Source organism: Rhinichthys klamathensis, unplaced genomic scaffold, assembly GCF_029890125.1.
Source record: "Rhinichthys klamathensis goyatoka isolate OS25496 unplaced genomic scaffold, OSU_Roscu_1.1 h1tg000076l_1, whole genome shotgun sequence".
NCBI classification, from domain to species: Eukaryota; Metazoa; Chordata; class Actinopteri; order Cypriniformes; family Leuciscidae; genus Rhinichthys; species Rhinichthys klamathensis.
In genome coordinates, this window is record NW_026606618.1 from 2513821 (window position 1) to 2536842 (window position 23022).

The 23022-nt window shown below is 37.9% G+C and overlaps 1 protein-coding gene across 2 annotated transcripts in view; it reads left to right on the forward strand.

Annotated features, from left to right (window-relative positions):
- The window catches only part of hipk3a (homeodomain interacting protein kinase 3a), a 41109-nt gene that overhangs the window by 5897 nt on the left and 12190 nt on the right, over positions 1 to 23022 (forward strand). For both annotated transcript variants that reach the window (XM_056250899.1, XM_056250900.1), the window contains exon 3: positions 19670 to 19793. In XM_056250899.1, coding sequence (XP_056106874.1) covers positions 19670 to 19793 — 124 coding nt within the window. The remainder of the gene's footprint in view (positions 1 to 19669; positions 19794 to 23022) is intronic.

Below are 23022 nucleotides of genomic sequence, written 5' to 3' on the forward strand. Positions count from 1 at the left end.
TGGTAAAGGTTTTGGCATTTGCTGTGTGAACACAAAAAATAAATCATGGTCATAATTCAAACAGGTTAAATGGTCCTGAAAAAAACACTTGTACTCTTCGTGATCAAAAATGACCGCATAGGAAATGAAAGGGAGACGAATTTCACCTCGTGAAAACTTTTGAAACTGCGGCCAAATAAAATCATACTGAAAGCAATTTTTTGAGATAACGGGCTCAAATTTTGAACACAACTTGTTTAGATTTATGGCTTTGATTTTCTCACAGTTTTAGAGTAAAACATGTTTTTGAAAATATATATTTCATATAAAAATTTAAAATAGTATTTTTGCATATTTTTCATTACAATAAACGTAACTTTTTTAAAACTTTTTTCACTTCAGCAATAATCTGCCAAGTGTCATCTTTGAAAAGAGATCCAACTTAAGTCTGTGCTCTAAAGCATTCAAGATTTACGACAATTTAAATTGGAAATTTAGACCTTAAATTTGAAATTTTTAGGTCTATGCTCAAAAAGTGAGTAAATGGATTATAAATACAGCATACAATTTAGTACCATAAAATCCCCTAAAAATGCAATATATACTGAACTAAAATATAGTACAGTAATTTTAATTGAAATTTAAAAAAAAAGCGTAATTTTTGACCGACACGTGAAGAGGACCAGAGGGTTAAACGTGACAAAGACATAGTTACAGAAAATTTCAAATAAATGCTGTTCTTTTGAACTTTTTATTCATTAAAGAATCCTGAAAAATTACACTTTTCCCACAGAAATGTTAAGCATCACCGCTGTTTTCAACTAGGCCTAATACATGTTTATTGAGCAGCAAATCAACATTTATAATGGTTTCTGAAGAATTTTGTGACCTGAAGACTGGAGCAATGATGCTGAAAATTCAGCTTTGCCATCAAAGGAATAAATGACATTTTACAATATATTCAAATTAAATAAGTTATTTTAAACTGCTATTCATATTTCCATTTTTACTGTATTTTTGATCAAATAAATGCAGCCTTGTTGAGCATATTAGTCTTCTTTCAAAAATGTCTTTAAAATTGTACAGACCCCAAACTTTTGAATGGTTAGTATTTTGAAGCATTGAAGTATTTTGCAGGTTTAGAATTTTTATTTTTGGGTAATCTATCCCTTCAAGAACTGTTGTGCCACTGAAAGGTATACAAATGAGTTTCGAACATAATGTGACATTGCGGTGAGTACAGTCTGTCTTTGTAAATGTGCTTGGTTTGTGGGCAAGCTATCAGTGAACAAGATAAAGAGGATATAGGTGCTAGTTTAAATAGGGCATTTGAACTCTTTGTACTTTGGCACTGCCACAGTTCGATGCTTGCAACTGCATGAACTCCCGCCCCATGCAGGTGGCACGTGTGAATGTATCGCTTTTGCATGGGAATGAGATGCATTGAGGATGTGTCTGTTGGTAGTGCTGTCTTTGTGCTCAAAAGAAGTGTGTGGTAACAGATGTTTTTATAAAACGTTATGAATAATCATTCACTCTAGCTTGTTTTTCTTTTTCCGGGAATTTGTACGTCTCTTTATATAGTGTTCGTATTAAATCATCACATAAGGACTGAGTAATTCTAATGAACAAAATGTACTTAATGTGCAATTATTTTGAGTGGTATATAATTGCACATTTTACTGTTGTAATGAAGTCATATTTTTAACATGAGCATTGTAATATAAAGTGTTAACTTTGACATCTTCCTCTTCTCTTTGTTGTGCTTTTGTTTTATAAAGTGCACATTTTGTTCTAAAACAAACACTTGAAGTGCTTATGATTACTTAAACTGAATCAGTGTTTAAGTATTTTGTTACAGCTAATTTCTTTTAGTTATTGCATCAAATTTGAAAGATTATTATGTATTATTATAAAGTCTTTGCATGCCTGATAAAAGCCCCATGTTGTGGATGGATCTACATCTGTGTTCAGAACGTGTGAATCCCAAAGTGGGGGGAAAAGGGCAGCATGTGCTTCTGTTTTCCATTTGTCCCCTGTTTCTGTCGGCATGATCGATGTTGTAAGGATCCATAGCTTGTTCCCAGTGCAAAACTGGCTCACCTAAATTTAGGGCGGATCTTGTTGTTCATTGCTACTGTGGTATGTGAGGTCGTCATGACAAGTATTTATTTTTTGTACTTGGAGCTGGCTGCGTTGAGCACGTACCCATGTGCCAGGAAGTGAAATTTTGCAGGTGTTGTCAAATAGCAGAGCTGTTTTTATATTTCACGCAGTTTTAGAACTGGTGCCGGTTTGTTTGTCACATTTAAGGGATAGTTTAGTTTACCCTTTTTTATTAATAGAAGAGTCATGTTTTGAGAAGAATCTTAAATAATTTAGTTTAGACTGTTTTTGTACCATGATGCAATTCTTAGGCCTATGTTTTCAGTTCAGTAGGCACAGAAGTATCTTTTTTGCATTCTCATTAAACAGTTTAAGTTGTTTTGGTTTGTAATAAGGCTCACTTTTCTTCCTGCTTATTGAAAGAATGTCAATTTATCTAGACATTAGTCGATAAGTTTGTCACTGGATTAGGTAATTAAACTCAGTAGTATGCTACTGGTGATTAAATTAAACAAGGTGATAAGTTAAACCAGTCAAAATTAAAGTTTAGCTGAAAACTAAAACCGAAAAATAAAATTTCAGTATAAGGCTGCACTATTATGACAAAAATGATAGTTGTCGATAATTCCCTTGAAATTGTTATTGCGATTATTAATTACGATTATCACAGATTATCACAATTTACATTTAATGATGTTTTTAATAGCTTTATACCATTGTTTGAAGCAACTGCATGCCACATTTTTATATAAAAATAAAAAGCAAGCTGAAAACACTCTTCCTGAAAAGCTTTTATTGCTTTAAACCTCAAATGTCAACTAGGCCTATACACTGGTTTGGTTTCTTTAAGTAAAAATATGCATGGTATAATAATAGGGGCTTACACTAAGTTTTAGGAACTTAGGGTGGTTTCCCCGAGACCTAATGTTCCCCTATGTTTTCCTGGTTGCATTCGCACTAGGGATGTGACGGTGAGGATATTTTCCCACCGGTTAATTGACGTGTGGCAACACCGGTAATACTGGTATCACCGGCGGGGGCTTTTAAATCGGCCACACGAGATGTAAACTGAAAACGCTCGCTCCGTTCTGCTCGCTCCGCTCCCATTAACTCGTGGCCGAGCACATTTTAGTTTCGTTTTTAAATTAGCGCCAATTCGGGGTGGATTACTTGAATGGTTAGTTCATTAGCCTATGATTCTTAATGAAAAACACAACAAAACAGTGCAATGACAAATTCGCTTAAATAGGCGCTTTTACATTTCGCTTTGACACCAAATATTCCGCAGTCACCTTGTCAGTCAGCTCCTCACTCTCGTGATGAATGAAACCTGACGCCTGTTGCAGATCTGTGCGGCGACTCTCGTTCAGCTCACGATTTATTAAGCAGACATGTTCAGTTTAATAGTGTCTGTTCTCTAACTCACTGAACTAAATGATTTTATATAAAAAAAAAAAATCAAATCGACAGTGGGGGGTGGTGCCGCGGTGGGCAAGTGATGTGACTGGTGTTGCTTCTGAACACCGGTAACACCGACTATCGTAGCAAGCCTAATTCGCACCACAAGTAAAAAATTTGCCAGTAAAAAAGAACTAAAATTCTTATTTTATTGCAACAGAACGCTTTTTTTGTTGCGAACATTTTGGCGCATCACTACTACTGGATAATGTTGCAGAAAATGTCATGAATTAATAGTTGTAATAGTGGTATCCCTAGTCTGGTAACATACCAGTGGCTCTTTGCTAAAATAATCACTGTGGCCCTATTAATAATTCATTGTGTTACTTAGATCAGCGTGTGTTGGGTTCCACAAAGTGAGGTACTTGCTTGAGTTTCAAGTTGCTACAGGAATTGGTCATTAGGTGCCATGGTTTATTGTTTCTTATGGCCTCCTAAAGTGACTCATCCTGTTGTTTCCTTGACACTCATACTGTCTTTGTTCTGCAAAAAAAAGTGGTTTGAAGTGTCCAATACTGGCCTTTCCATGTCTAATTGTAAGTTTCCATTTTCTGGTTAGCCTAACTTTTCTCTTTCTCTCACAGATTGTAGGAGATTGTCACAAATCATGCCCTGGAGGAGGCAATGCGCTTTTGTGATGCTCAGAGAAAGCCCTTAATTCTATACAGCCTTAATTGAACTAACACAGTTAATGAAGCCACTTTGAGTAACGAAAATAAATTTGTAGTGTTGCAAAATTGATTGTGCTCAAATCATCTCCAGGTTTCCTCATTCAGTAGGGCTGGGACAACGCGTCGACGTCATCGATTAAGTCGACGCAAAAAATATGTCGACGCAAAATATGCGCGTCGATTCGTCAGACCCAAAACAAAGATGGCGGCGCCGGAGAGTAGTATCAACACGAGTGGCTCCTCAGACTTTCAAAGTGCAAGGTGCAAAGTGCACTCGTTCCTCTAAAGTAGCGATGCACCGATTGATTGGCTGGTGACCGGAATTGGCCGATTTTCATGTGATCGGCGACCGGCCGGTCAGTCTGACATATTCCGATTTTATGCCGGTCAAATGCACTCGGACGCCGCATGATTAACATCGCGCAACATTAGCATCACACGTGCACACGGAACGCACATGTAGGGAACCTCGTGAATTACGGCCGTTTCACACCGCAAGCATGAGCAGTGCGGGGTTTTTTTTCCGGCGTGCATGTTAATCAATGAGTGCATTCACACCGGGAGCAGGAGCAGCGCGTGAGCAGCAATGAAGCGCGGGTTTCGGTGCAGAGTATTTTTTTTTGCAGCACTGCTCTCAATTAAAGTGAAAGCACACTTTTGATGGACAAAATAAATATGATTTCACTCAAAAAGTGCCCAAATGCACAGAATTTGCATGTCTGGTGTGTTTTAACAAGAACTGGAGTAGGCTATGTCAGAAAAGAAAATGAAGACTCAAAAATATTTATAGAATTTATTTTTTATTGAATGCTAGACATCAAGTTGGTATTTTTTATCTGAAAGAAGAATTACAAGATGCACTATTTTTTAGTAAGCTTGGCCTATGTGTTTTCAAGGCTTCAAAGTTTTATTGAATGCTACCTCTGACTAAGAATGCATTACTTTGCACTTGTATATTTTTTTATTTGGGAATTTTAAGAGCAATAAACATATATTGCAATGTTAAGGAATTCATGTTTTTTTCATTCAGATATATAAATCAACATGTATAAATTGGTATTAGTCAATTAATGGGGAGATAATCGATAACAGAATCGAATCGAAATCGAATCGGGCAGAAAAACGAATCGTTAGATTAATCGATGCATCGGAAAAATAATCGCTAGATTAATCGTTTAAAAAATAATCGTTTATCCCAGCCCTATCATTCAGCTTTGGGTTTTAAAATGGGCTACTTAACCACCAGAAGGATAATGGTATCAGAACATTGGAAACAGTGTTAAAACCCCAGGAAAGCTGATATACACAGGACAGTTGCATAACAAGCCGCTTGCATTAAAGAGAAGGCCAAGTGACGGGACCTGAGTCTGGCTGGCCTCAATGGATTGTGTGTATGCTGTTCAAATAACCAGCAGTCTAGTACTCTGAGTCCTGCACTGTAAACCCTAAAGTTACGCAGGCGAAAGAGTCCCTCCATGCATTTTTAGGGTTATGGCTTTGCTGAATTTGCATAATTCTCAAATACTAATTTTCCTCTTGGTACCTTTTTAATGTGCAACGGTAACATTTTTGGTACAGCCTGTAATGTCAACACGTAAGTACTGTACTGTAAAAGGAAGCGTTACCAGCTGCAACATAAATAAAACAGTAGCTGAGCCTAATTTTAGCCATTTTTGGAGCTTTTTCATATCCTGTAAATCTTAGCAGTTTATTTTATACCTAGACAAGTGTGAAAGAGATCAGCCTTATTTTAAAATGCAGACACGATCATATCTGTGCAGGCACACCCATAGAAACCAAATGACAGGTTTTGCCGTCAGCCCATAATAAGCATTATGCAACTCTTCTGTTTTTCTTCCTTTATTTTTATTTTCTTTTGGGTCATAAAGTTTAAAGTCCTAACACTTTGCTTTAATAAATCTGTTTTGGCTTCAGGAAGATGTGGCGTAAAACATTCATTAATTCACAAAGTGTTTTTTGCAAAACCATGAGGAATGATCAAAATTGAGACCTTGACTTTGCCCAATCAATGTCAACCATTTATTCTGGTCATCACTTTTTTTTGTGTGTGCACATTTTCCACTTACCTTGCTTGAACCCTCTAGAATGCATACCCAGTAAACAAGACTAATGGTTCGCAAATAATCCACAACTAAGTGCAACCTCCTGACTAGCATCTAAAAGCATAAGTGGGCCAATGTAGCATCGCTAGCAGCTGCAGCTGTGATTATTTTTTCCATAATTTTACAGTCTTCATACGTCCATATGTATAATAAACCTTGACCGAGCCCTGCATTCATCTGTGGCCCGAGGAGTGACTAAGTGTGAACGTCTGTTTCTTGTCAGTTGGTGTGGACTTGCTCTCTCTGCAGATGAAGAAGACCTAATTGGCCAGATTCCTGGACTAATGAGCAGCCTGAAGGGTTTGGTGGTATGATTCACTTGGAAAGAGAGCACAAATCTAGTTGTTTGTGCTTCCCATGCCCTTTGATGCAGTATTCTTGCATCGCAAACTCCTTGCAGCGTTACTGGGTCAGTCAGGCTTCGTTGACTAGGTTTAGAATGCTATTTGACCTCCAACCAGATGGTAGGTACTGAACCCTAACGTGTCCGTCATGAATAGATGGACCATGCAGACTGAGCGTTTTCAGCCTTGGTCTTCATTCAAGTTGTGAAGTCTCTTTCAGAGAGCTTGTTAGCCCGATCTTGACCCTTTCACACGATTTGCAACAGGACTTCAGTACAGCCCTCAAAACAAGCATCATCTGCCACTTTGACCTCCACATGACAAGTGTTGCAGATAGCTTAACTTTGGAGCATTATTTTCCCTTTTTTAAATTTAAAAAAAAAAATTATTATAATACTTTTTTTTTTTTTGGAGAAGGCACAGATATTAATATACACTTATTTTCATGTTATGGCCAATATTAAATTAAATTCATTTTATCTAAATTAAAAATATAAAAATAAAAGCTTTTATTTGGGACATAATAATTTACAATATGAATAATGGATATTATTTTGAGATTTGCTAAAGATTGCATTTTACAGCGTTATTAAATTTAGTTATTTTTTCTTTTTAAATATTAACTTTAATTGAACGTTGATTGAATGAGAAGGTAATCTACATGTACAAATTGGAAAATGCATAGTTAAAGATCCAATATCGGTCATTATAAATGAAAACACCTAATATCGGCCAGTAACTGATATGGTAGCGATATATTGCACCTCTAGAGATTTTATAAGGTAGTCCCATCTAGACTATTTCTGCCATGCATAATTTTTATCTGAATAGAATGGTATGCCTTGAACATTGTGTCAAACTCAATGCATCAAGATGCATGTAACATAAGTCTTGATTTTTGCTCCATGTGCACAGTAATACGTCATGCAAATTGTCCAGAAACTGCTGGTTATGATTAGGTCAGCATCAGCAGCAAATGGGGTTGAAATTGAAATCAGATCAAGAAGGTTTGTTTATTGGTGGTCAGCTGTGTTTTAAGAACCTGGTATCAGTTTCTGCACTTTGATCCATTTGTCAGTCCATCTTGATATGTCATGGTCTGTAATCTGTATATCATCCACTTGAGAATGAAACCTGATCACACGCAGCTTCCTGTAACAGCTCGCCATTGCTGTTCGACATTTTGAATTGGGAGAGGGTAGGTTACAGGTGTGAAGCCTTATACCTTCCTTAGAACCTGGAGTTTGTTTTACATGCCATGGTATAAGGTTCCCATTTCATCTGTAGAAGCTCCTGGCTTGATTCCCAAACTTTAGGGCTTACGGCACCTAACATCAAAAGTTTATGTGAGCGACTGCACAGTCTCATATCACCTTAGTCACTTCTACACCCAGTACTAATCATCTTCATATGAATAGCTGTCAAACCTTTATCCACTATACAGAACCTTGTGTAATGGAAAGGTTCCATGGATATTAGGTTCTTCATGGAACCAAAGATGCCAATAAAGAACCTCTATTTTTAAGTGTGTTTAAACCCCACCCCTCCACACTCGATTGCTAGCTTGCATTCTTGAATGCAACACCCACATCTCAAAATCCAATGACTTGGCAGTTTACTGCCAAAAAAAATTACTTTCCCGATAATCTGTTACACTTGAATGTACGTCATAATACAGACTAAAAGATTTGTCATTACTTCTGTTTCATCTTGACTTTAAAGCCCTGCGGATTTCTGCAGAATTTTAACTTTCATAAAATTCTTCAAATCCTTTGCTCCTTTCATGTTTTCTTATTGAATATTTTTAATTTGAAAATACTTTCAGCTCCCAAAAAATGTCCAGCACTCTGAAACAGGACAAATTCAAAAAAACTCTACAGATTCTTAGCTGAATCGTTAGCCTAGATGTTAACCTTAATGTAGCCTCATTCCTTAGCTCAGTCATCTCAAGAACATCTAAACCAAATCAATACCTCATAATATAGCTGTTCATGCTATTGCTTCCTGAGATCATCAGGCCTTTATAGAGGATTATTTTCAGCTCCATCTAATGTACATTGATTCCATTGAGGCCGACCAGACTGTCTGCGTTTCTCCGCATTTCCGACGGGAGCTGAAATGATGCAGTGTTGAAAAGGCTATGTTTAATGCTCTGGGGCCTCTGCCTCATAACACTCCATGCACATAACACTCCATGCAAACAAGACTTCCGTCTCTGAAGAGCTTGAAGAAACTGGGTTAAATGTCGGAAATTTTTTTCTTATTAAAAACTTTGGTTTGTTTACCTCTGTCTTAGCACACAATGAAAAAGCGGAGCAGAAAATGCATTCTGTGTAAACTGCTTGGTTATGGTTTTTACGCAATGAAGATCTCTGCATTGAGCTGCTTTATTTCTGCGTTGAATATTCAAAATTTTACTAATTTTAAATTGACAGCCCTAGTTGGCATCACCCGATTCTAGGGATGGGACGATACACTTAAACTCACGATACGATGCACCTCGATATGCCAGGGTCACGATACGATACGTCACGATACGATATCAAAAAAGGAAAAAAAAGAAAAAAATATTACTGTATAACAACAACTTATTCATTTGCTTTGGCCGCCAAAGCAAATGTGTGTCCCTGCAAAGCCTTTTTTGATCGGCGAGTGATGTAGAATGAATTGACTGCTGCGCTTGACAATGACAGGGCGCATAACGAGCAGAGAGAGAGAGAGAGAGCCCCGGCCGCGCGCGCGCACTCTCACGTCTTCAAACAAAACGAGCGCTGTCTTGCTCTCTCTCCCTCGCGCATATTAATCAAAATCAATTGACACGATAGTAAAAGGTCGGAAGAGCGCAGTTTCACGTGGAGCATTTGGAGATTTTTAGAGATTAGAGACTCTAGGCTTACTTAGACTCAATGAACAACATCTCAACACTAAATTATAAAGGCCGGTCTCATATAGACGCCTGTCTCAAATACAAGCCGGTGCAGTTCGACGATTTGGGAAAATAAAAGCCCGGGCTATTATTTGAAGTTTTACGGTATATATATACATTTGACTCCATGGTCGGCTGTTTGGGGGCAAGGCAGTTGGTACTGATGCTAATATTTGTTAGCTCGCTGTAGACTGCAGTGTTGTTGTTGCAACATGCGCTGTCTTGACGTGATGACGTACCGCACCGTTCCCCGGATATAATTTTTTTTTCATTTAGTTTTACCCTGCTTGATCAGCAGATGGTGCTGCCAGCCTGCCACCATAGACTGTGTGTCTGCCCCATATACATACACACACACATATAATACACTAAATTATTTATATACTACGCAAATCATGCAGCAGTGCCATCTATCTTTATTTCGCGATCCATTTTTTTCGACCTCGATGCGTTTCGTCACGTTTTGTATCGCGATATTTCGTCAAACAATATTTCGTCCCATCCCTACCCGATTCCCTCGACAAAAACCCAATAGAAATTTTCTAGTTGGCTTCTGGAGTATTGCAGAAAATAAGCTCTGTGACCAACAAAAGTTTATTATTCTTACACATTTTGTTAATCAGGATAATCTTCACAAGTTAACAACTTTTATGAATTTTGATGCCTAAATGCAATCGGCAGAATCAAAAAGCTAAACGTAAGCTATAAACGAACTACACTACGGTCACATCACAACTTCAACATCAACATCACTAAAGGCCCAGTTATACTTCATTTTCTGCATTCAGTTGAGTGTGTGAGCCTTATGAAGCAAAAATATCTAAAGCTTACATTAACCACAGTGCTTATTTTAAGAATTTAACCAAAAACCCATAAAAAAAAGAGCCCATTTACTTAAGGACAATGGAACCGGAAGTGCTAAAATGCTAAAACTCATTTCTGGGTTTTGGCATACAAAAATACATCATACCTGCAGCACTCTATATTTTGACTAATATAACTTTTAATTGTCTTAAGTTTTCCTCATGCTCATTTGTAACCTAACCCCTCTGATGGGAATCTGTCTTGTTGTGACCTCAGGAATACCTAGCCATTAAAAAAGGTTTGGTTGGTACCCTAAACCCGTAACTTATTTCTAGAATAGCCCTTGTTGAGAGGTCGCACAGAATGTGATTTTTTAGCCAGTGTGTTCTCATTTGTATGCTCTGCTTCTAAAACTATGGGACGGCTCACGAGCCAGGCTTCAGCTGAGTGGTATGCTTTAACCTTTGGGCGTTAGCTGGAGAAAAGCATTAGCTTGTCTGTATGTTTTGCAATACTTGAGTGTTATGGTTGGAAATGGGAATAGAGGGAATTGTTTTATTGCTAGCCACTTTTATTACAGACAAACAAGTAGCTAGAGCTGCATGATTAATCGTTAAAAGATCGCAATCTTGATTCAAGCACCCACGTCATCAAATTATCACAGAGGTACTGGGATAAAAGTTTATAGTTCAGATACAAACACTGATGTCTATGGTAGTGATCATCAAGAATCTTAATCTCTATTTTAAAAAAGCAGCTTGTTCAGTATGTGTTCTCTTAAAATTGGTAAACAAATTCAGATTTACAGCCGACAATTGTTTTGTGTTACTGTGCATGTTTAAAAGTCTTCAACCTCACCATCACTAAGCTTCCGACAACCTTTCAGTTTTTATCTAAAACAAATTCTCTGAAAGTTTTCCTCGACAGCCTCTGTTGTCCCATTTAGCAACTTGTTAGCAACCACCTTTTTTTAATACGCGTAACAGTGAGTGGGGTAATACTGATGTATTTTGTCATAGATTTAAACGTGAAAGTGTCTTGAGCTTGTGTTCACACCACAGACCTTATTTCAGCCATTTAGCCAAAATCCCATTCACAAAAACCATTGACTTCGGGACGATGGAACCAAAGTGCTAAAATGCTAGCTCGTTTCCAAGCTTTGGCCTACAAAGTGATGTCATACCTGCACCACTCTATTTCCTATCAGTTTTGGAGATAAAACCCGTGGCTCTCACAGAAAAGTTTTGGATGACTTGAAGGAGAAGTCCTCTCATTTTGTGGGGACAATATAAAATTTAAACAGTATTATGACTGCTAACACTTAATAACAGCCTAATTGTCTAAGTTTCCCTCAAACCATGTCAGTAGATTAGTTTCATGCCTGCTGTTTGTCATAATTCATGAATATAGGAGTGGTGAAACAAAATATATATTTTTAAGTTTTATTTCATATTTTTTTTATTTCTCCGTTGAATCAGTTAAAAAAACTGATTCATCTATTTGTTTGTCAACATTTTGCATGCATTGATACGTTTTTCAACTAAATGTAGTAATAAACAGCAATGTCCTACTATTTGAGCTTAACATTCACCCGTTCTCATTTCTAACCTAAACCTTCTTATGGGTGTCTTTTTGTTTCGTGTTACCGTGCGTGCTATTGAAAGTTCAGTCTGGTACAGGATGTCATAATGGCTCGGGTTGTGTTACTCAACTTAAATTTCCTTTCAGATTAGGAGAGAAAACCCAGTGATATATGTTCCTTTATGCAAAGGGACCCGTGGTGCTCACGGAAAAGTTTTGGATGACTTGAAGGGGAAGTCCGAATAACTGCTCTCTGCTGTAGGAGATTAGATAAGCAGTGTTTGGGTGGGATTTGTTTACAGAGAGCTCTCTGACTGGATGCTGAGCAGGAGGGGAGGAAAAAACCCAGTGACCCACGTCTTCTCATTCTCGTTCTCAGAAGCTGCTGTTAATGTTAGGCTTTAATGTTGTTTCGCTCCTGGCAGGCACGTGTGGATCTTCTGCTTCAGCTACGTGTTCACATTCGACTCTCTGCGGGGCGGTTGACTGTGTGCCAGACAGAGAGTCTGATGTCCTCGCCCCTTTTGTGAGCAACACAAGACGTTGAAACCCAGGGGTTACGCTCTGACGATCAGCTGGGGGTGGATTTCTGAAACTCCCACACCCTCTTGCACTCTGCCTGTTTGCGGTGAGAGACTGTTGACAGCGGTTTTGACACAGCTGATCTCCCTAATCTCACGTCCCCTGACACGTTTCACTGCCTTTCTGGGTTTTTTTTTTTTTAAACATCCCCCGACTGAAATCCCACCCCGATCGGCGCTCTCTAGACGACGTGCCGTAAGCTTGTTTTCTGAACAGCTGCAGAGCTCCGTTGGCCTTCAGAGAGGTTATTGTGTGGTCAGGGCTCACTGTCCCAGTAGCTGCTTTAGACTGTGGTCGCTCCAGGCTTTCCGGCTGCAGCTTGAACCAGATGACTCGGACCCCCCTCCTTCCCACCGCATTGACCTCACAGGAAATAACTGAGCTGGAGAGGGGTTCAAATTTAGCATGGCTTTGCTTGACGAACACTGACTTACTGGTTTGTCTGACTCAGAAAATGGTCCTTTTTAGCATGTGGCCACCATTGGGACTGTTGGTAAATTCCATGTTTTAGTCTTTCTTTTGGTCTTTAAAACATGATCCTTGTGGAATCAGGTTGCACGGCAGAGAACAGCGGATGGATTGATACACAACACCTCCTTTCAAAAACACTTTTGGTAAAATTGACAGTAATGGTGAACATTCTCATAGTGCTATTGTTTTCATCTTGGTATCCTTTTTTATGTGATATTTTGGTTGTAACCTTGTTTTTGTCTTAAAGAATCTGATAAAAAACAATTATTTAAAGACAACACGCTACCATTCAAATGTTTGGAGTCACTGTACGTTCACACCGCCGCCGGCGAGAGCGGAAAAATTCGCTCTCGCCGCCCTGCCAGCGACGCCGTGGAAAGATTCGTGGACGCTCTGATGCTCTGACGTAGATTGAATGTTTGGTCTTTTTTAAAACTTTATTTAAAGGGGCCGTAAAGCAAACAAGCATGTCGATCGTTATTTTTGCAGAAAATTGATCGATGGAAAGAACTTTTGTGACATGTTTGCTAACGAAATAAACCAATTAAAAGCCATTTGTGTGGTGTGCCTTTTGTGTTCATGGTTAAGTGCTATTCTAATTTGCATTCCCGCTGAAAAACAAGCATTATAGCGCGAAAATCTTGCCTATAAATAGTGTTGCGCGCCTTATCAAATTCAAATGATCAACCTCTCCTCTATTTTGCTTGGGAACTAATGTGGTCGGAACCAAAGTTACTTGACTGCGTTCTCTGGAATCCTCTCAAACGGAGCACTTCTGCATTCCGATTGGTTGCCGCCGGTTGCCGCCGAACCGCGTCATAGCTCATTACCATAAAGTTGAGCTGATTTCAACTGATTCTGATTCTCCTCGCCGCTCTCACCGTCCAAGCCGCGCCGCGCCGCCCTCTCCGCCGGCTCTCATTGAAAATGAATGACTTCCGGCCACTTTGACGCTCTCGTCGGCGGCGGTGTGAAGGCACAGTCACCAAGACTGTATTTATTTAATCAAAAAATACAGTAAAAACATAATATCGTGAAATTATTTCAATTTAAAATAACGGTTTTCTATTTTAATATATGTTAAGATGTAATTTATTCTTGTGCATTACTCCAGTCTTCAGTGTCACGCCTTCAGAAATTATTCAACATTATGTTGGAAATATATTCAAGTTTTTTTGTCAGACACTAATTTGCAGACTCTCATTAAGCTAGCAGTTGCAGGGTCCACTTGTTTAAGCAGTAATGGAGGCACAGCAGATCCGAGAGAAATTTAAAACAGGACAATTTAAAACAAAACAAAAGGTAGGAAGGAAAAGTACAGTGTGGGATCGTTTTAGTTAGTCAACCAGGACAAATCAAGTTCTGGGTATGTGATATGGAACAGGCATTTATCATTTTTGTCGTGTTTCCAGGGATGTCTGTATTTAATGAAATTACATGTCACCATCTCAAAATTTACTCTGCTCATGTTACCAAATATTTGTATGTGGTAGTTATGTGAAATTAACAAAGATTGAGAATTACATTATTTGTTAGTTTGTTTTTAGTCCACGCTGTTCTTGGCTGCGGTTAAAAAATGGAGCTTTGCTCTGAGATTACCACTCTGAAATCTAATCTTTCTCCAGGGGAAAGAGCTTGAACATTTGAAGTCTGGCCTGGACTCAAGCAAATATAACACGGGTGCAAAAGCATCCTCTAAATAGTCTTAACAGTAACTCTCTTTGTTTGAGTTGGAAAGTCAAGACCTGCTCTGTTATGTCATCATTCTTTTTGACCTGATTTCTGTAACTTCCCCTGATTCTTTCACTTGAAATGCGACTTCCTGCTGACTGTGGGCTGCTGGAAATTTTTTTTTTTTAAAGCTGCAAAACCATATTGATATAACTAAGTAGTCTTAAAATCTTGAATTTTTTTTGGAACATAACCCAATTGCGATATAATTTGGCATAATAAAATATTACCATGTTAGCGTTTAGAGCAGGGGTCGGAAACAGGCGGGCCAGAAGTGGCCCGCCAGCAATAATATTGTATGATTATATGATAGCATGATTATTTTGATAGCGGCTGGTTTTGAAATAGATCTGTCATGACAGCAACAGTTACTAACAATCACTTCGTCTTTAGTGATTTTGCCTTCAAAATATAAGTACGAGAACGTTTTTGCAGCAATGTTTTATTTTGAGATGAATTGAGAGCTTTTCATTTGAAAAGTTCTGACAGACATTTAAATGTCTGTGTATGGCTTTGTTGCAGATAAGACATCGGCTTTGCATTCACAAAACTAGGTAGTAGGATGAGCGCATAGTTGTCTTTCCATTCTTCTTTGTATGCCCTATTTTTGCTGTCAACTTTCTTCTTTAGACTCTTTTCACAGTGCCATTTTCTCTCACCAGCTAGCTTAAATGTTAGCATCACTCTGCACACGACGTAATAGCGTACCTCCAGCATGCAAACAATAAAAAAAAGCAGTTTAGTACATGAGGGTGCCAAGGAATAAAGAGCGTAAAAGTAGGCTACGTCAAATAATTATTACAATAAGTTAGGGCTGTAGTCAACCAAAGAAATTCTTAGTCGACCAAAGTCTTGTCCTGCGCAACGATAAGTCGACTAAAAATAAAATAAAAAAATAATAAAAAAGACGCGATGTTTTGATTGAACATTTTTTAACAATTGTGATAGAGCATTTATAAAACAACAACGAAAAAACATCAAAAATACATAACTATAATAATAATACAATTCTTTGAAAATTAAGTGATTTTTTTTGTCCTAGGTCTATAATACTGTCCTAGGTCTATAAAACTGTCCTAGGTCTATAATAACAGTCACAATCGCGCACCTGACCACACCACATGCTACAAAAAATATAACTGCTATCTGCCACAATGAAAAATCCTAACAAAAGCTCTCGTTTATACAGGCTGTATATTCTTTACTTTCAAAGCTATGGGTTAACTTTTGTCCAGCTGATCTAGGCGTTTTAAAACAAACACACAAAAAAACACAAAGAGCCTAAAAAACAATCCTAATAATAATAGGCTGTATTGTAGGACCGCATATAGGTTTATTTCGTTTTGTTACATTATTTAGGCTATTTTCAAATGCGTCAAGTGTAGGCCTACAAATAAAAACATATAAAGAAAACACAATCTATTGAGTCAGCATGATAAAGCCGTTAAAGGGACTGCTCACGTCTTTTGCGCGCTCAAGTTCGATTTCAAATGTAGGCGCGCGGTGTGCGCGCTCATGATGGAAGCAACGCGGTCGCGGTGCGATGCGCTCTTTTTTTTTCCAAGTACGTCCACGCCGCATCGAGATAAAAACATAGTGTATAAAAACATAAAAACCGAAACAAGTAGTGTTCTAACTGAATGAATACAGCTAAACTACCGTACCTATCCCCGTACCTACTGAGCACGAAGCAGCAGCGCAGCCAGCCACAGTGCTGGGCGCTGTTACAAAATAGCCTAAATTAAAGCATTTAAAGTTGGGGATAAACCATAGGCTAATTATATTTAGAATACAGTAATATATAACTGCTTATAAAGGAATAAATATCAAGGAGTAAATCATTGAAAATTTCTTTCTATTGGTAAAAAAAGAAAAGAAAAGAAAAAAGCAACTGGTCGACCAATAAGAATGTCAGTCGACCAAGACGGCATCGACCGATTAGTCGACTAAACGACTAAAATTGCCAGCCCTACAATAAGTTAGGCTCCATTGTGTAACAAGCAAATTAAAATGATACACATTTATTATTCACAATTATGGAAAGAGGAAATAAAACATAGTTAGTTAAGAGCATGACTCAAACATGCTTATTCAAGTCCTTATTTTTTTTGTTTTTGTTATTTTTATCCATTCCGCATTTCCCACAAATGTGTTTTAGCAAGGTGGTCTGTGTTGCAAGTTGGTGAATGAAGATACTTGCCTGGTTAGGTCTCTACTGCTTTATTGATTTATCCAGTGTTAAGGCCATTGCACACTGAGTCTGAAATTCGCGTCCGAAATTTTCGCACGTTAAAAAATAAATACGACCTCACGTTATGTCAATCACGCTTGCACACCGCCTCCGAAACTTTCGTGCGTCATAAAAAAAATCGAACCGGGTTTTTCGCATCCGTTGCAAGCAGTTTGAAGGGTGTTTTGACAATTCACAGCCTCCGAATCACGAATACGAAAAAACGCATACGAAAATTTCGGACTCAGTGTGCAATGGCCTTTAAACCCAGACACCGCCACACAAATGTGGCTTTTTGTTAATGACTGTCCTAATACAGGATTTAACACAGAGTAACAGCTCACTACCAGTTACAAAAGACACTGTAACAGTCTGTCACGGACAATTTATAGTTGCATTTTTCATCAATTCATTTCTTAAATTATCCTTTGACTATGTTCTGGCCCGCCATCTAGTGGCAAACATTTTTTTTTTGCCCCAATGCCAAACTTACTTGCAGACCCCTGGTTTAGGGTCTGTTAGCTGGCCTAATACCCTCTCGTCCTCCAATGCCCCTTGCTATTGGATTTCTCCCCTGTGTAGCCGGAGCGTGTGGTATTATCAGGTTTAACTTATGTTAGGCCCTGGATTTCGTCACTTTTCCCATCACTATGCTGGAGGTTTATTAGGATTTAGGCCATAAGATCTTGTGCAGAATATAGAGCACTCTATTTGTTGTCACAAAGCCAAACAAACTCATGTTTGTACTGTCAGCTAAGCCATACCGTTACCAGGGCAGAAAATAGCCTCTCCTGCTTGAAACTGTAGTTATTCTGTTGAAACAACAGCTGTCTGTAGAGTTATATTTAATAACTGTATTCTTATTTTGTGCCATAAGACCATAATCTTATGGCATGGGTTATTTCATATTATATAATGATGTAGATGGTTTATGCTGGACATTTTATGAAAAATGGCTAATATGCAAGCCCACATGGATGTGCAGGCTGATTTGTAAATGTTTGTTTGTTTGTTTAATAGTTTGGCCAATTTAGTAGCTTAAAGCATAATCAAAAAGAGTTAAGTACTCTTAGCTCCATTTACCACTGTTTATTATGTTTAAACCCATTCTGCAAATTTCTTTTTTATGGAAACCAGTGGAGAAAATATGAAGGAAAAACCCTGTGTACTCTGTCTAGGTGGCCTATATTAAATCATTTAATATACCTATAATAATATTTTTTTTTATAATAAAAACAACCCTTCAGATCCTTTTTATTTTTGTAAATAAAAATTATTATTATTATTATTGGTATTATTACTTAAATGTTTTGTATAACAAAAAATAACTGCAGTTTCTGCCTGGGCTTAGCTATATTAAATTATTTTAATTTATTATAATATATAATTCATTATTTATTATTATTATTATTTATAAATGTTGCCATGCTTATTGATTGGATACTCCAGGAACACGTATTCCAAGTTACTTCTGCTTATTGGATTTTTTTTTTTCAACTGCAAACAATTGAATTTAGCTTAACACTTAACAAGATTATCTGGCCGGCAGTTTTTCTTCTTTTTTTCTCTCCTTTTTTTCCCTTTTCCTCTTGCATATGAATAACTTAAAGCAGTTCAGTCCATTGACAGCTGGCCAAATATATCTAGCATTGCAGTGTGTTTGTTTCACGCTGTGATTCCTTTTTTATAATGCATCATATAATGCGTGTGCAAATAATGGGTTGTGCGGCTTAAAATGAATCACAGCATGTGCTTCTGCAACACCATTGACTATGAAGACTAAGCTGGTTAAGAATGGCCTAAATGTACAGGCAATAATGGAAACCTTAACTGTAACTTAATTTCAAAGTTTCGAATTTAAAAAGGTAGTCTCACATTGCCAAGCTACCGGTGAATTATTCATAGCGGCTTTTGTTACTGTTTGTCCTGTTGGTAGTTACAGTCGCTTACTAGTGACCTAGCATGACGTGTTCCTGTATCAATAGATGTGGCAAAAGTTACTGTTTTAACTGTGTGTCCTTTAACTTTAGGTGCTACACGCTTGATCGGGTAAGCAACAGGCTCGGACAAACAGCAAAGCTTGTTAGCAACTGTGCATGAGGAGTTTGCTCTGTAGTTGATTATTAATGGTGACCAGGGTTAATTGTGTCATCAGACTCCTCGACTCTGTCATCCAGTTTTGGTGTTTAGATCCGTCCTCATCTGTCGCTAGGCAGCCAGCACTTTCCCTCCGGTTGTCACGGTAGCAGATGTGTATGGGCCCGTTGACGTCAAAACCCCGATCCAACAGCAGACTCTCGCTGCATCAGAACAGGAGCCCTGCGTCATTAGACTCGAGATTATATCAATATGGACACAAAACATGACTCTTGAGCTTAAAGAGCACGAGACGTGACTTGCATAGATGTCACAAACCCAAACTACTGAGTCTGTGTCATTGCATCACGTTAAATGTTGCGTTTAACATCAGATGTGTATAAACCATCTTGACATTTATTATGATTTGCATGATTCAAATTGTAGCATTTTGCTCATCCAAACAAATGCATCTTCATTCTTCTCCGGAGCTTTTGTAATTACGTGTCCCGCTATTTTCAATCAACGGCCTGTTGTCAAGGGAACAACTCCATTAATTCTTATTCTTTTCTGATAATGTGTTCCAGGGCTCCAGAGATCATCCTGGGCTTACCCTTCTGTGAGGCCATAGACATGTGGTCACTTGGCTGCGTCATCGCTGAGCTCTTCCTGGGCTGGCCACTTTATCCAGGAGCACTGGAGTATGACCAGGTAAGATAAGGCAGTGATCTCGGATAATGACCCACTTTGTTGCATTGGTGCCATGCTAATGTGTGGTAGAGTATTACATAATTGGCTTTTATCCTCAGTGTAAGGCTTTGTGATAACTTTTCTTCACAAAAAAAGAAAATTATTAGTAGCAGGGTTGTGCAAAACTGTACATAAGCAAGTATAGTACGGGATCTAGGGATCTCCTGGCATGTTTTTAAAAGCTGGACTATTTTAACTTGAATTCAACGTCGTAACAGTCGTGTTGCAAAACGCAAACTGTGAAACCAGTTTGAGCATGCTAGATAGAGACTAACCAATATTGGATTTTGGAAAACTGAGTTTATCTAGATTTTTTTTTTCCTAGGAACCACCAAAAACAACTTTAATTTAAGTAAATGTAATTTTAATAGGGTAAGCCCAGGATGATCTCAAAGATATTTTATTTCATTTTAGAGATCATCCTGGGCTTACCTGAGCTAGCTCAGGATGATTTCTTAAGAAATCATCCTGGGCTTACCCTAATAAAATAAAAAACATGAAATATTTTTAATTAAAATAAAAAAATATTTAATTTGATTTTATTACAATAGGGTAAGCCCAGGATGACCTCTAAAATGAAATAAAATAAAATATCTTTGAGATCATCCTGGGCTTTCACTTCTGTGATGCCATAAGCATGGTCACTATTTTGAATGATTTATTTAATTGTTATTAATTTATTTGATTTATCTTTTTAATTCGTATACATTAATATGATATAGTTATTTCAATCTAGATATTCTTAGTCAACCATTGTGAATCTTTGCAGGTAGAGAGCTAAGTAAATTTATGCTGAATGCAAATTTGTATTAAACAATTTGGCTAATAAAATATATAGTAAAATTAATACAAATGTTTCCAGCCATCAATAACAGTGTAGTGTGGTATTTAACAATGTAGTATTCAAAATCATTCCTAATTTCTCATTTTCCCACAAAAAAGTACAGAAAACCCAATGTCTACAGATTTTGTCATGGACTACAGTAGTTTATATTTTATTTATTTGTTTATGTGAAATGACCATGTTTGTTAGCTCAGTATTTAAAGCAAATTTCAACACACAACCTGAAGGATGATTTGCACACATTAAAATGTGTGAGCACATTTATGGTCACCGTGGACCAGCGCTGCCGATAAACCAGATGTCGGAGGTGGTGTAAATGCCACATATGACAGTAGCAAAACTAGCCGGCTATGTCAGAGTAAGCTGGACTGGGTTTGCTGGCCACAAACCCCCGGGCCGCCTGTCAGTGCCAGCAATGGGTCCAGTTCCACTCCACACAGCAGAATGTATTTATAACCGAAAGCCCCACTTGCACACACACCCTCTCCCTCTGCACTATCAGCAGGTTCTCACTTCAGCGCACTCTCTGTGTTTGTGCAGCGCTTCGGCAACCCGATCATGGCACTATAACACCCCTAAGATGCCATAAACACTGCTTGTTTAACACAGCGGTGTTGAGCCTCAGCGCTTGTAAAAGGAGAGGTGGCGTCATAGTCGAGAGAGGAAGAGACTAAGAGGAATGAGAGCGAGCAGCCAAAGAGGGCTTTGTTGTGGCTTTGCTTTCACTGGTAGAGGCCCACTATGACACAGTCTTTCTGAGAAGCAACAGATGCACGCTTGAAGGCGAACGTCAGAAGAGTTTACTGACCAGTAATACTCGGTTTCCCAAGGCAACAAGAACAATGGTGTTTTTACACAGAGACTCATGCATTGGTGGGATTGAACTGCTCCTGCCTTCCCTAAAAAGACACCGCTATGGTTAACCAAACACCGTTAATGCCTTTGTGATGTTATTTGCGTTATGAAGTCATTGCTCGTTACCGTCATAGATTTATAAAAGCGTGCTTTGGCAAACAAACCACAACAGTAGGTAGTTAAAAGGGAGTGATGTAGCATAATTTAAAGATGGAAACCAAAGAGACTATTACTACAAACCTTTGTCTAGTTAGACAACTTATTTAAACCTATTCAAATGAAAAACAAGGCTGTCAGTGGTCATTTTCAGTGCTTTGTTGACTGAATGACCAATACCGAGGGCAATATTTTCCCCTGTAATTGTAACTGTTAACACCCACTGTGTTGTCTGTTTATTTGAAATACTTCAATTTCTATTAATATTATTTGAAACAAATTCTCTGCATGAACAATTAAATTAAATATTGTAAGTGAATATATAATAACATCCACATTACAGTAAGTAGCTGTTAATGATGCACAAAGATACACTACCTTTCAAAAGTTTGGGGTTGTTAGAGACTTATTTCAAAAACATAAAAGAAAAAAATCTAATGCTCACCAAGGCTGCATTTATTGATGAAAAACACAGTAAAATTGTAGCATTTTGGAAATATTATTTGAATTAAAATATTAATATATTTAAAATTTTAATATATTTTAAAATGTAATTTATTCCTGTGATGGCAAAGCAGAGTGTTTTGCATCATTACTTCACTCTTCAGTGTCACATGATTATTCAGAAATCAATTTAATATGCTGATTTGCTGCTCAAGAAACTTTTCTTATTGTCAATTTTGAAAACCGTTATGCTGCTTAATTTTTGTTGAAACCATTTCAGGATTCTTTGATCATTAGAAAGTTCAAAAGGCTGAATGAAAACTTCAGAAACGTTAAACTAATACTAAACACGTACCTTACGCCTAGAATTAAATTAAATGTTTCAAATATTAGATGGCAAAATATCAGTGAAATGCACTGTATGAGGCTTTTCACACTCACATTGTAAATTTAAGCATTTTTGTCACATTCAGGATATTATTTTATCACCTCCAGTGACATTTACGATGATCCATGGTTCATTTCTTACCCTGTTGTCATTCACTACCAATAAAACTTTCCATTTCCCTCAAGTTGCTTGATGGGATCCGTCCATGTACTATTCTGTAGGTGGTGGTGGTACCAAATGGTAAAGAACACATTTTGCCCTGCGTTGGCTTGCATTAAGTCTGTGCGGTGTGAGAGGTTTGACATCTGTTGTGGGCAGAATGAGTGGCCAGCATCTTGAGTTGGCATCTTAATAAAGCCTTGAGGAGCAGCAGACCCCATACTGCGCTCTGTATTGAGAGTTAAACACCGAGCTTGCCGAGCTTAGCCTTCATAAAGCTGATAAAACTGATAGCTTGAAATAACAACTGAAGAAGTTATCTGCTTATATTTGTCTCTTTTGTT